The sequence below is a fragment of the Gossypium arboreum genome, chromosome 7, assembly GCF_025698485.1.
Source record: "Gossypium arboreum isolate Shixiya-1 chromosome 7, ASM2569848v2, whole genome shotgun sequence".
NCBI lineage: Eukaryota > Viridiplantae > Streptophyta > Magnoliopsida > Malvales > Malvaceae > Gossypium > Gossypium arboreum.
The window spans coordinates 48408844-48423234 of NC_069076.1; the positions used below are offsets into that span (position 1 = coordinate 48408844).

The window sequence follows — 14391 nt, forward strand, 5'->3', positions numbered from 1 at the left end:
TTTTAACAGAATTAGAATTGGGTTGAGAAGATTATTTAATTGAAAAAATATTGAGATGTTTATTTTGAAAATTAGAAAAATAAATATCGAGTTGGATCAAATTATAAAATATTGAGTTAAAAGTTCAAGAAGTACTTGTAATTCAACCTGATATGGTAGAGACCCAAAAGTCCCTCATGTTAATGAGGGGTACGACAAACTTTAGTATTATTAACTAGGGTTGTCGCCCCTTATACTCCAAGATAGATTAGAAGTTCATTTTTTTAACTGAAATAAAGTTTTACAATTGAACAAGTGTTCTACTTCCTCTCCTTACAAATAGATGACACTGGTAAAACTATTTACACAACTTCAAAATATTGTTGCTCTGCTCGAAAATAGAGAGAATTTATCACTTAATTAGTATTTTTATATACATATTAAAATTTAACTTTAGCTTTATAAATAAATTTCAATAATTAGATATATTCAATTAAGTAACAATTAAGAAAAATTACTAGCAAAAAATAAAGATTATTAGCAATAATAAGTAAAATTATATAAAAGAAACGAAACATTAAAGTAATAGTTCTTCTAAGAGATAATATCGAATCATTTATATTAGAACGAGATTAAATATTATTTTAATTGATGATGAGGTAATATAATATTATAACATAAATTTTATTTTTTTTTCTGTAAGTTGTTTTCATAATTTTTTTATTTATCAATTATTTATTTAGTATAAGTGAAGATGTCGCTGTGAATTTATTTTGAAAAGAAATTCAAATTTCATTAATTATTTTTAATTATCATTAATCTGATTATTGATTATTAATTTAGTGTAAATATATTTTCTATTTACCTTTTACATAGCTCCAAATTTAAATATTATTTTAATAGTTTCAAAAAATATTATTTTAATCCTTTTATTAATTAATTAATTTTTTATTTTCATTATTTCTAAAATGTTATTTATTCTCTCAATACCTTTAATATAAATTAAATTAATCCTCATTTAATTGACATATTTTAATATTATAAAATATATTATTTATTGAATTAAATATATAACACGTCACATTTAAAGCCACTACAGATACAAAATAAAAAGACATTATATTATTAGACTGAGCTGAGGTAACTGAAACTGTTACAAAATCCACACCTTTTACATAGTACAGGGATGAATTGCAGAATTTAAACCTCTTTTATCTTTTACGAAATCCAATTAAATGTATAAAAAGATAGTATCTATTTTTTAAAAAATGAAATGGGCCTCGAAATATTGAGTAATATGGGCACGTGGAAAAGAGTAAAAACAACAAATGCAGATTATTAAAGGAATCCAGATATTCAAAATTTTCTTTTAAACAAGACTCAAAATAATATGGCAGCATACTCCACACATTCCAAAAACCAACGAGAAAGTTTTATGTTTATGCTAGCATGATAAAGTATTGAAACGAATTACCATGATTATGACAGGAAACGAGCCATCCATGACTCGAAACGAGACCATGCGAGGCCGACTGCAGCTTCGTCCTCATCCGCCATTCCCATGCCCTTCCTCCTCTTTATACCATCGGGGGACCTGTTCATGAAGGCATGTGCATTGCCTGGATAAATATGCACCTCATATGGAGCTTTTGATTCTTTCAGTTTTTCCTCCAAAGCCTTCGCAGCCTGAAATCTCGACAATCCTGATTAATTTTCAGCCACAATTCCATCCATATAATAATGACTCTGATTGTTTAATTGTGATTTGCTTTATAACATCATATGACCAAGCAACAAATACTTGGTAAAAGAGAATAGAAATAGCAAAAAATATGAACCTAATGAAGCCTTATATCAGCAAATAAACAACCGTACACGTATTATTTTACCACCAATCTCTATTGCGCGCAATCAAACATAAGTTGGAAAATGAATTATTTCCGGTGGCCAAAGCAAATATGTTCATTCTTCCTTTAACATTCACCCATGGTTTAGAGGTAACTAAGGTTTTCAGACGGTAAAGGAAGTAAGCCACGGTGCTAGGTTTTCAGAAGTAACTGCTATGTTATCCAGACTTCTCATTTTTCTCAACATATTTGGTCCTATGAGTTTTGACAATATCATTGACTTTTCTACAAAGATTTGCAACTGAATCTAGCAATTATCACTAGGCCTGCCTGGTTGCTGAGCCTGAACTATTTTATTCCCACAAAGAAACAAAAAATATATATATATATTAAGGAGCATCTCTAATGTCCAATCTTCAGAAACTCGGTCACAAACATGAAACTAGCTTCAAGATATGATGGAAATAAGTGATTAAATTTAAAACTGGGAGAATAAATAAATCTTGCCATACCGTCACATCTGAAAACCCAACAAAGTTATCAAGTTCTCCAAAATGAGCTTGAACAGGTGCTTTGGCCTGGGCAGCGTCTGCCAGTTCAGGTGAAGGAACCCCATAAAAGGCAACAACAGCATCAACTTGATGAACTAAGACAGAACTTGCAATAGAGAGAGCACCCCCCATGCAAAATCCGGTCACTCCAGCCTGATCAATGCAGTGAAATCAGAGATTGCTCACCAACCAATGTTTAAACTTCACCAAAAAAACAGTTCAATAAAGCAGCAAGAAACTTAATGCGGATAATAATCATTAACAGATTAACAGAAAATGCAGCTCCACAATTTGATACATATTTAAGAATAAAATACTTCAAAATTTCACAGCAGAATCTTAACTTTGTTCGGAAGTTAAACTTAGAAGAGAACCTGCAGAAACAGGAAATAAGACTTAACAAAGAAGACATGTTAAGGCATTTGAGATGAAGTTGATGTACTTTTTGTCGTTCGGATGTAACAAGCAATAATGAAATAGTTTACCTAAACTGCAAATATAAAATCACCATTCCACAATATGTTCAGATTTTTTTTTAAATGTATATAAAAAGAATTAGCAATATCTGTATTGCTTAAACCTCTTTTAAAAAATGGATGAACCCATAATAAGTCTATCTTCTTTCAAATTCTCCATTCACTTGGCCATCCAAAACAAAAGAAAAGTACTAAATGTTCAGCTTCATATATTCATTTCCACTTATCTCAGTCAATAAGGTACCAGAATGGTCACTACAATGAAGTGCCTAAACTTCAAATATGTTTTGAGTAAGCATAAGGCTTTAACAAAAATGACAATAAATAACCAGCACTCACCTTTTTTGAACCATTAGCTTTAAGCCAATCAACCGAAGCACAGATATCCTTTACAGCACCTTGCCAGTCAAGACCATCCATTAGGTGTTGTGCCTCTGCAACATCAAGACCAACCTTTCCTCGATACAAACTGAAGCAAGTTGAGAAACATAAAATGAATGAGCATTCAAATGTAGCAAACGGCAAGTGATCAAAGTTTATGAGCATTCAGATAACAAAACTAAAAATAAAAAATTGTGGAATGAAATGCATACTCTGGAATAAAAGCTTTGAATCCCGGGCCCAGTTGAGAGATCTTCAAGGCATGGTTTTTTATCTCAAAATCCACACCCCACCACTCCTGAAGAACAACAATTCCGGGTGCATCTTCTTTGCCAACCACATATGCGTCAAATGGCTAATCAATACATTTAAAAAAAAAATAAATAAAAGAGGGTTTAAATGAATTGAGAACAACTAAACCCAAATCAAACAAGACTCCATCCTGGATTCTGAAAATTCAAAAGCAAACAGAAAAACAATATTATCTACTGAAACTCAACAAATAACTAAAATTCACCGGTAACAGCAAAAATGGTTAGTGAATCTATAGAATCATGCATTTTGTTTTTGAATCAAGCAAAAAGATTCAATTTCAGTTTTAAACTTTGAACACAATAATTACCATCAAGAACTGCGAGGCCCATATCAAATTGTAACATGAGTAATCGATTATTAAAATAAAATTCTTATATCAAGGGAAAAAAAAGGATTAAATTATCAAAATTTTAACACAATCTCATACAAATCATTCCTAACATTTTAACAAAGATACAAAATACCCAATAATCAAAATCATCAAAAAGAAAAGGCAAAACCCATAATAATTATAGCATGATTAGTCAATACTTGGAATAGAAAACATGCATTTTTACTATCCAATCAAGAAAAAAATCGATCAGTTTTAAATTCATAATCCAATATCTCATACAAATCGCCTACTAACATTTCAGCGAAGGTAGCACATAGCTGACAATCGAAAGCATCAAGCCGTATCGACATACGACAGCCGAAAGAAATACTGAAAACTTTGTAAATTCGATTTTTTTTTTTAAAAAAAGGGCAAAAGCATAGTAATTGCAAACAGGATCGTCAATATTGAAATAAAATCACTCATTTTGTTTCTCAAACAAGAAAATAAAAACAATTTCAGTTTTAAAAATTTAATCCAAATCTCAAACAACTCAATTGCTAACAGTCCAGCAAAGACAGCAAATACTCCAGAATCAAAAGCATCAAAAAGAAAAAGAGAAACCCATAATAATGTAACTCGATCATCAATATCAAAATTAAATCATGCATTTTCTTCTTAGATCAAGGAGAAAAGAAAAAACCAATTTCAGTTTTAAAATATTAATCCAATATCTAATACAACGCAATTACTAGCATTTCAGCAAAGATAGAAAAACCCAACACTTGCAATCATCAAAAAGATAAAAAAAAATTAACTTAAAAACTGTTGAAACGAAGAGGAAATGAGAAGTTGAACTGACAGTGTCATCTCTCTGAATCTGAACTTTCTTGAAAGCAGAGTCAGCCATTGATCGTACAGAAAAGCGGGGAATAGAGGGAGCAAGAGCGCGTGAAATGGTGAAGAAAGAAGGAGGCTTGGAAAGAATATTCCTAGCGAAGATTATGGAAGATGATGAAGATATTATAGTTCTTGCTGCTCCTAACATGCTTTGCACTCGCTTCTTATGCAAAAACTTACTAATTCGTGTCGTTTTCTACAACCTTCTTATATGAGAAAAAACCCGAGAGACCTCTGTCAAACGACTCCGTTTGGTATTGCCCGGCTTAGGCCTAAAACTGCCTAAAACTGCCCATGAGTTGGGTCAGAGTGGCAGCCATCTTCTTGCGATCCTCTTATGCCAGTCTCTCCCGTTTGGACCAGTTTACAATTAAAAAGTAAACAAAATATTAAAATTATTTTTCAATTAAATTTTATTAGTAAATAATAATTTGGACCAATTAATCCAAATTTACAAGAAGTTTGACATTTTTTTTAAAACCAAACAAATAATTCATAGTAAATAGTCATAATCGAAAAATATGAAACTCCAGTAATCTCAAATAATCATAATCGAAAAATATGAAACTCCAGTAATCTCAACATTCGTGGTTATTTTTTCTAGAATTTTTACAAATACTTGGAGAGCTGGATTTCTCTCAAAAGCCATTTTTGCAAGAATGTCCACAACTTGATTTCTATCTCAAAAATTATGCTTGATTTTCCATTGTTCCATAACTTGTAAGATTATATGTATTAGTTTGACATGTTTTTAGTTATCCATATCTCGCTAGGATAGGCATCGCTATCCTCACATCACCTTATCACAATCTCCTCCATCATAACCTAGCCAAAGAAAGACATTTTGTTAAACATAACCTTCATCAGCGTATGCATACTTACATGTAGAACACTTCTAACCTCTCTTATCAAATAGAGGTGTTGGGTTTTTTTTTTCCCCTTTTTTTCATAAAATTCATATGGAGCTAAATTAAAGAAATATGTTGAATTTTTAAGATATTTAAGGATAGATGGCACGTTTTCAGATCAATGGTAATTTTCCCCTCAACCATCATAATTCTAGCGGTTACAATACCCCAACAATTATATTTTTTCTTATATAAACCCCTCCAAACTTCATTCTTTTCAATTCAAACTTAATTCTAAATTCTCTAGATAATTTTGGCTCAATCTCTCTATAATTTCATTTCAAATCTTTCTCTAAATCATATTCTCTTCAATTTTATTTTATTCCTTATCATTTTTGAAATGACAAATTAGCTTATTTGTTTGGATGAAAGGCACATCCTCCAGCATTCAATTACAGATGGTAAAAAATATAATTAAATTATTAAATTTTAATTAACTAATTATTATGCTATTAACATTATTAATTTTTTATGTTTATATACTCAAGTCGAATATCGGATTTTAGAGATATACATGCACAATTTAAGTAAGAGTGCATCGATTGTCATTTATAGACACTTGCGAGATGCGGGATTCTTATACATGACTCACATGCTCGGGGGATTAAATTGGATCCCCCACTTACCAGTGCTTTGGTGGAAAGATGGAGACCGATGATACACACATTCCATCTTCCCTGCGATGAATGTCCAATTACACTCGAGGATGTTGGTTTACAACTCTATCTACTAGTCGATGGGGAAGTCATTACGAGGCCAGTGGTGAGTGTCACTTAGAGTGCAACATGTGAGCAACTACTAGGGAATGTGTCGAACAAGTTTAAGGGTAATTGGATCAAGATAGGATGGTTGGAAGACAACTTCAAAACTATCGAGGCTTCTATGAGTGGCATTAAAAAATAACAATTCGCGCTCATTCATTTTAAGGTTGATCAAGGGTATGCTCATGCCAGATAAATCTCAAAATCTAGTACGTTTAAGTTGGCTACTACTACTAGTCAACTTGAAAGAAACGGGACGAATTAGTCAGGGATCAATGGTGCTGGTGACATTGTATCGAGAAATGTGCCAAGATACGGAACAAGAAAAGTTAAAATCGATAGTTGCATGCTCCTTCTTCAATCGTGGGCTTGATAGTGACTACCATTTTTATGCCCTTAAGTGGACCCCCTTATGAATTCCCACTCGTAATATGGTAAAATTCATTCGATAATGTCATTCTCATAATAATTTTTCATTGTTGTAATTTTGAAATAACATATTGTTTGAATAGGTGGAACAGTCGCGCGAGACACACAGGTTTACCAACCGAGCTCAAGGATATCCGGCTAGCTTTAGATCAACAAACCGAAGAGGAGGTTAGATTATTGAATTCAAAGTTATATAATATTTATTCTAGCATTTGAACTTATATATTAGGCACGTGCCAAGATTTATAAATTCATATTGCAGTTTGTATGGATGTAATATGCAAATCTAAGAATTTAAGAATGCGTCTCGGCTGAATTTTTGGCCAATTGCAACATCTGGCACATGAAAGTGCCATTTATCGTTTTTGCAATGATTGAGATGCACAAATCCAACCAAATGATATGGTAGTTTGGGTGTATGCAATATATTCCATCACCACCTCAGGAGCTCTATGACCTGCACAAGATCGACTTGCGGGGAGACTCTAAAAAGATTGGCCAACATTCGACAATAAATATATCGATATGTGGCAGTATAGGTACGATTACTTGACCACCACTTCTTCAATCAAATAAAATTAAGATTCTGTTAAACTTTATTCTTGATTTATTCTTTATACATATCTTCTTTGTCAAGTTTATCATATTTATGGATTCCTTGAGGAACTAATCCTCTTATGGGGGATTAGTGAGTGGAGGTGTGATTAACTAATTACTATGTAGGGTTTTCTTAACAAAAAAACTATTTGGGAGAGGAAGAACTTAAACCCTAGGCTTGACGACCCTAGAAAGTCATTTAGGTGGGAATTAACCCAAAATTGGTATGGCCCATCTGTGAACACCTTAGCCCAGAACTGTTCTGGACTGTGAGGTCGAGAGATAAGTAGTTCTTGTCGACTCATTAATTTAGTGGAAGATCTAGAGATCTTGCTAAGGTAACGACTAGTTGATTGAATAAAAACCCAAAATAGGAATTAGTTATGACCATCGAAGCGAGCTAATCACATATATTTAGATTTGATTGAGTTTTAGATTTTTGTTATTTGAAGTTCACTTTATTTATGCAATTTTATCTTTTTATTTATAAAAACCCAAAAATCTCTTATTCATGTTTACTCGTAATATAATTTATTTAATTTACTAATGAATTCTATTTACATTTAGGTTAACTTTAATTTAGTACTCGCCTCCCTTACATATGATCCTCGAAGTACTTACCTACTTCGTTGTAAAAAACTATATTACAACATGACCCATATACTTGTGGACACCGACTCAATTGCATATATTTAGTTGCAGTATTAAAACTTTGGATGTTAGTATGTCCAGAGGCGATCAAGATGTTGGCGTCATTGCCGGAGAGGCAGCGTCACTAAATTAATTTTAATTTTTGCACTCTATAGACTAATTAGGAAAATTTTAAATTATAGATATGATTTTTAGTTTTTTTATTTACTTCCTTATTTATTGTAGTTTACTAACAATTTCTTTTTCTTCAAGAAATCTCAACACATACCCTTGAAATGAGGGAGAATACCTACAAAAATAGCCACTGAGCCCATTTAGCAATACCATGGAAAATTTTGACTACATGTGGTCCAATGATGCAATAGATTATGACAATGAAATTTATGAAGAATGAGAAATTGAAGAAAATGCTAGAACTAAGCCAACTAAAAAGTGAAGTCTCAACATACCCGTAGGACAGCAACAGGAGCACAGACATAGACATATCTTGTCATGAGTTTGATCAAACTCAAGGTGAAAGCAAAGATGAAAAGGAAAACCCAATAGCAACAATATCCTGGGATGATGAAATCTTGAGTAGACATATGGAATGACGAAAATGTGCAAGTGTACACAATTGCAACAAGTAATAAAGTGACAAGTAAATGTCGAGTTATCATGCCCACAGGGATTGTGAAAAGAATTATTTATGAATGCAATTAAAAACACTTTGGTGAAGAAAAATATTTTGATTTGAAGAGGTGATTAAAAACTAATATTTCTAACTAAGTAAAATAAATAAAGAGAAAATAAAAGTTCCAATGTACAATTTTAAAAGATGATTTTAATGAAGATGACATAATTTTGTTAGATTAATGACATTTCTTAACTTAGAATTACTATACTCATGTTCATGTTGTTACGAATAAATTCATAGCAACTTGGTAATTTGCTAACTTATGAACATACTCACCTACCAAAATCCATTTATCTCTTGACTATATCTCCATGTCAAATCAACTGATTAAACACATTTTAAGAAGCAAATGAGTTAATGCACGTACATACTTATGAAATTAAAAATAATCTCTTGTACTTATCTCTATGCCAATTCAAACAATTAATTCAATATCATAAGCACATAAAAGATTACGTGAGGTAACAAAGTATTCCTACCTTGAAACAGTTTAATCACAATAATGTTTGAAGTTATACAAGGCTAATGTATCATTAGATACCATTGCTAATTTAACCCTCACCTACCTTAGTTGATTAAATATGCATTGATTATGTATCGTGTCAATTAATTACAATTTCAATCCGTTTAAATAATTAATTCATTAGTTACCTTACAATTGTAATGCAAGAATAACTTAGTCATGGCTTTATTTAATCAAACATCTTACCAAGGCCTATAACAACACAAACACAATTTTAATAAATTAAGTGGACAAAATGCAATCAAGCTGATATGAATTAAATTTAAGCCATATTAATTAAATTAAACATGTAACACCCCTTACCCGTTACCGTCGCCAGAACAGGATACAAGGTATTACCAGAACATAACACATACCATTAAACATAACCGAAATATAAATATGTCATCCAATTTGATAGTGCATCGTATAATATATGTCTTGAACAATATTAGCCAACTTTAATGGCTTGTACAAATTAGCTGGTTGAGTACTGTAACTAATATTTTAAACCTAGACAAATATGACACGTAACAAAATAATTAAGCCTACTATACATGCCATAATTCAAAACGTTTAGTTCAAATACCCTAAAGTATGATAGTGCGGGTAGATCTTCACGATCCTTAACTCCTGAGCAAGCCGAAGAACACTATAAGACAAAAGAGAGAAACAAAGTAAGCTTATAGCTTAGTAAGTAAGTATGTAAATACTAATTAAAAAAAAACCTAACATGTTTACACAACAATTCAAGTATATCTACTTTAACTTCACTATTCATTCCACTTTGTTTAAGCTGTCTCTGCTGCGTCATATTCACTAAATAAATCATAACTCGAGTTACAAAACTCGAAATTCAAATCCGTAAAATTTCCCTGAATCTAGACTCATAAAGATTTTTGCTAATTTTTTTCTATAATTTTTGGTTCAGCCGATTAGTACAGTTTATTAGTTAAAGTTTCCCCTGTTACACAGCTCAAATGATCTGACCTCTGTTCACTACAAATTGAATTTCTCTCAGTACACAATTCAAACAACCCTGAAGTCTGTTTCATTTAAAACTAGTCTCAATAAGGAATTTAGGCATGTAAACTATATTTCTTAATTTGCTTTGTACAATTTTTAATGATTTTTCAAAGTTGGAATAGGGGATCACGTATTCATCCTGAGCAAGTCACATACAATTGTAAATATCTCAAAATATAGAATTCCTTTGCTTGCTCTGTTTCTTTTATATGAAAGTAGACTCATTAAACTTTAATTTCACATCTCATTCAACCTCTAATTATATTCCTCCTATTTTTGGTGATTTTCAAAATCACGTCACTGCTACCATCTAAAACAGTTTTAATGCTAATTTCACTCTTTCACACATTCTTTATGCTAACCTCATTTTATCTTATATATGTATATACCACAAATCATTTTCACCACATTTCATTCACCATAAGTGTAGATCCAAACCACAATATCACCACAAAACCATCCCGCTGAACAATTCGGATCAATCCTCGATATTTAATGGTTTCAAAGACACACCCCACCATCATACTTCGTTTAGTTCGGCTCTCTTGTACACATGGTGAACACTTAGTACCACTCATGCGACCCAACCGATTTGTCTCGTAGCTCTCTTGTCTACATGGTGTCCTTCACTTGGAATCACGCATGCGACCTAGCTACATTTATCTTTCACGTAGCTCTCTTGTCTACATGGTGTCCTTCACTTGGAATCACGCATGCGACCTAGCTACATTTATCTTTCACGTAGCTCTCTTGTCTACATGGGATACATCTCGTATCACACATGTGACCTAGCTACTACAGGGTGTCTCGTAGCTTTCTTGTACACATGATGTGCACTCAGCATCATACATGTGACCTAGCTACGCTCCCTCTATTTCATTCGATCTCTCCGAATGTTCAACCGGGATCTCTCTCTATATTTATTTCCATTCTTCCAATAGTCGATTTATATTTTAACATCAGCTAGTATATTTATATAATAGGCTGAAATATAAGAATGTACATGAAATTATTGTAATATTTACATACAAACTTACCTTGGTGCAAAATGTGGAAATTTTGCAATTTAGTCCAAAACTTTTCCTTCCCCGTTCGAGATCAATTCGCGTCTTTCTTGATCTATAATAACACATTTAGCTCATTTAATACTCATACTATTTATTTCAATCCAAAATCACATCATGGAAAAATTACATTTTGCCCCTAACTTTTCAAAATTACAATTTTGCCCCTAGGCTCGGGAATTTAATTTCAGCCCTTATTCTTATATTTTATGATATGCTGAACATTTTTCTCTTCTACAACAACATCAAATTCTCACTCTATCATATAGTTATGAACAATAGGTATTTTTACCGATTATGCTGCTTTTACTCGTTTTCACTTAAAACCGAGTAGCACAAGTTATTTAACATAATTTAAAACCTCATATTCTATCATAAAACATCAAAATACACAAATTTCACCTATGGGTATTTTTCCAAATGTGAACCCTAGGTTAAATTATTACTAGCATAAGCTTAATCGAGCTTCCGGATTCCAAAAGCGTAAAGAACATTAAAAGCGGGCTTGGAATCACTTACTATGGAGCTTGAAAATTGAAGAAACCCTAGCTATGGAGAGAGGAGAATTCGGCAGCAACTAAGGAGGATGATGATCAATTTTGTGTTATTTTTCCCATTTTATTTCATTTAATATCCAAATGACCAAAATGCCCCACCTTACTAAACTTTCAAAATTCCTTCCATGTCCTAATTTTGTCCATGAACATAAAATTGGTCAAATTGCTATTTAAGACCTCCTAATTAATATTCCAAAACAATTTCATACTAAAAACTTCTGGGATGCAAATTTTGCAACTTATTCGATTTAATCCCTACTTTCAATTTAAGCACTTTAGGCATAGAATTTCATCACGAAATTTTCACACAATCATGCAATCATATCATAAACCCCAAAATAATTATAAAACAATTATTTCTATCTCGGATTTGTGGTCACGAAACCACTATTCCGATTAGGCCCTAATTCGGGTTGTCACAATTCTCCCCCCTTTTGAGATTTTCGTCCCCGAAAATCTTACCGGTAAAGAGGTTTGGGTCTGTTTCCTCATAGCTTCCTCGGGTTCCCACGTAGCCTCTTCTATCCCATGTCGTGCCACAATACTTTCACTAAAGCTATACTTTTATTTCTTAACTGTTTAACCTCTCGAGCCAAAATCTTTATTGGTTTCTCCTCATAGGTCATATCCGATCAATTTCAATTTCGTTGGGAAATCACATGTGAAGGATCGAACGATAACGTCGCAACATTGATACATGAAACACGTTATGAATTCTTTCTAACTCTGCCGGTAAGGCCAACCGATATGCCATCGGTCCAATTCTCTCAAGAATCTCAGACGGCCCAATAAAACGCGGACTCAACTTGCCTTTTCGACTAAATCTCGAATCTTTTTCCATGGTGACACCTTCAAGAACACTTTATCACCCACCGAAATTCAATCTCTTTTCTTTTAAATCGCATATGACTTTTGTCGATCTGAAGCGACTTTCAAGCAATCCCGAATTACTTTTATTTTCTCTTGGTTTCTTTAACTAGATCAACTCCATGAATCTTTCTCACTAAGCTCGGTCCAATATAAAGGAGTTCGACACTTACGACCATACAAGGCTTCGTACGGTGCCATTTGTATACTCGATTGATAACTGTTATTGTAGGCAAACTCAATCAAAGATAGATATTTCTCCCAACTACCTCCAAATTTTAAAACACAGCATCTAAGCATATCTTCGAGTACCTGGATTACTCTTTCCGTTTGACCATCTGTTTGTGGATGAAATGCGGTACTAAAGTTCAATTTTGTACCCAAAGCTTCTTGTAACTTTTTCCAAAATCTCGAGGTAAATCTTGGATCTCTATCGATATTATAGACATAGGTACTCGTGCAACTTCACAATTTCAGCAATATATAATTCGCTAATTTATCAAGTGAGTAATTGGTACGTCTTGGTATAAAGTGGGCTGACTTTGTTAATCTATCAACCACTACCCAAACAGCATCCTTCTTTTAGGAGTTAAAGGCAAACCGGTTACAAAATCCATGGTAATCTTGTCCCATTTCCACTCGGGCACCATTACGGTTGAAGTAATCCGAAGGCACTTGATGTTCACTTTTACTTGTTGATGATCAAACACTTGGTTACAAATTCGAAATGTCCTTTTCATACCGCCACCAATATGACTTCCTTAAATCATTATACATTTTGTGCTACCGGGATGAACGATAAATGACCATTGTGCGCCTCATGTAATATTTTCGAATCAATTTATCGTTTTTCGGCACACATATCCTGTCTCGAAACATCAAGCAGTCATCCGGTCCAACTCGAAAATCTGAGTTGTAACTCGATTCGCATTGAGTTCTCTTGATCCGCAACTCACTATCATTCTTTTGAGCATCACAAGTCAATCTGGAGAAATAACGGTTTAGCTCTCATCTCGCTAAGATTGACCCATCGCAGACAATGCTAACCCGTGTTCATGGCTCTCAAAGTAAAAAGAAATTTTTCGCTCAAGGCGTCAAGAACTACATTTGCTTTTCCGGATGATAATCAATCACTAAATCATAATCCTTTAATAATTCAAGCCATCTTATTGTCGCAGATTCAGATCCTTTTGATTCATCAAGTACTTCAAACTTTTGTGATCGGTAAAAATTCGCATTTTCACCGTACAAATAATGTCGCCAAATCTTCAAGGCAAAAACAACAATGCCGGTTCCAAATCATGTGTAGGATAGTTCTTCTCATGCGGTTTTAACTGTCTCGAAGCATAAGCTACCACTTTACCCTCTTGCATCAACACACATCCAAGGCCTGTCAATGATGCATCACTATAAATTACGAACTCCTTTCCTGACTCGGGCTGTACTAAAATTGGTGCTTCAGTCAATCGTGCTTTCAATTTTTCAAAACTTTGTTGACATTTATCAGTCCATTCAAACTTAACATTCTTTTGCAACAACTTAGTCATAGGAGAGGCAATCATCGAAAATCCTTCAACAAAACGTCTATAAT

General features: G+C 33.0%; 1 protein-coding gene and 1 long non-coding RNA gene across 3 annotated transcripts; both read right to left on the reverse strand.

Moving 5' to 3' along the window:
* Positions 1–1314: 1314 nt before the first annotated feature.
* On the reverse strand, positions 1315–5729 carry LOC108460880 (uncharacterized). Of its 2 annotated transcripts, none has more exons than XM_017760611.2 (5): positions 4725–5729; positions 3447–3589; positions 3193–3322; positions 2339–2530; positions 1315–1665 (listed from the first exon to the last, which is right to left on the reverse strand). In XM_017760611.2, the coding sequence occupies exons 1-5, from the start codon at positions 4908–4910 to the stop codon at positions 1459–1461; spliced, it is 858 nt and encodes a 285-aa protein (XP_017616100.1). In that variant the 5' UTR covers positions 4911–5729; the 3' UTR covers positions 1315–1458. The 2 variants fall into 2 exon arrangements, with proteins under 2 accessions (XP_017616100.1, XP_052887201.1); XM_053031241.1 differs by having other exon boundaries at positions 1315–1682; positions 4725–5248.
* A 3936-nt stretch (positions 5730–9665) lies between these two features.
* Positions 9666–11383, reverse strand: LOC128295255 (uncharacterized). The gene is made up of 2 exons (XR_008285601.1): positions 11350–11383; positions 9666–9938 (listed from the first exon to the last, which is right to left on the reverse strand). It is a non-coding gene; the product is annotated as an uncharacterized LOC128295255 (long non-coding RNA).
* Between the last annotated feature and the right edge of the window lie 3008 nt (positions 11384–14391).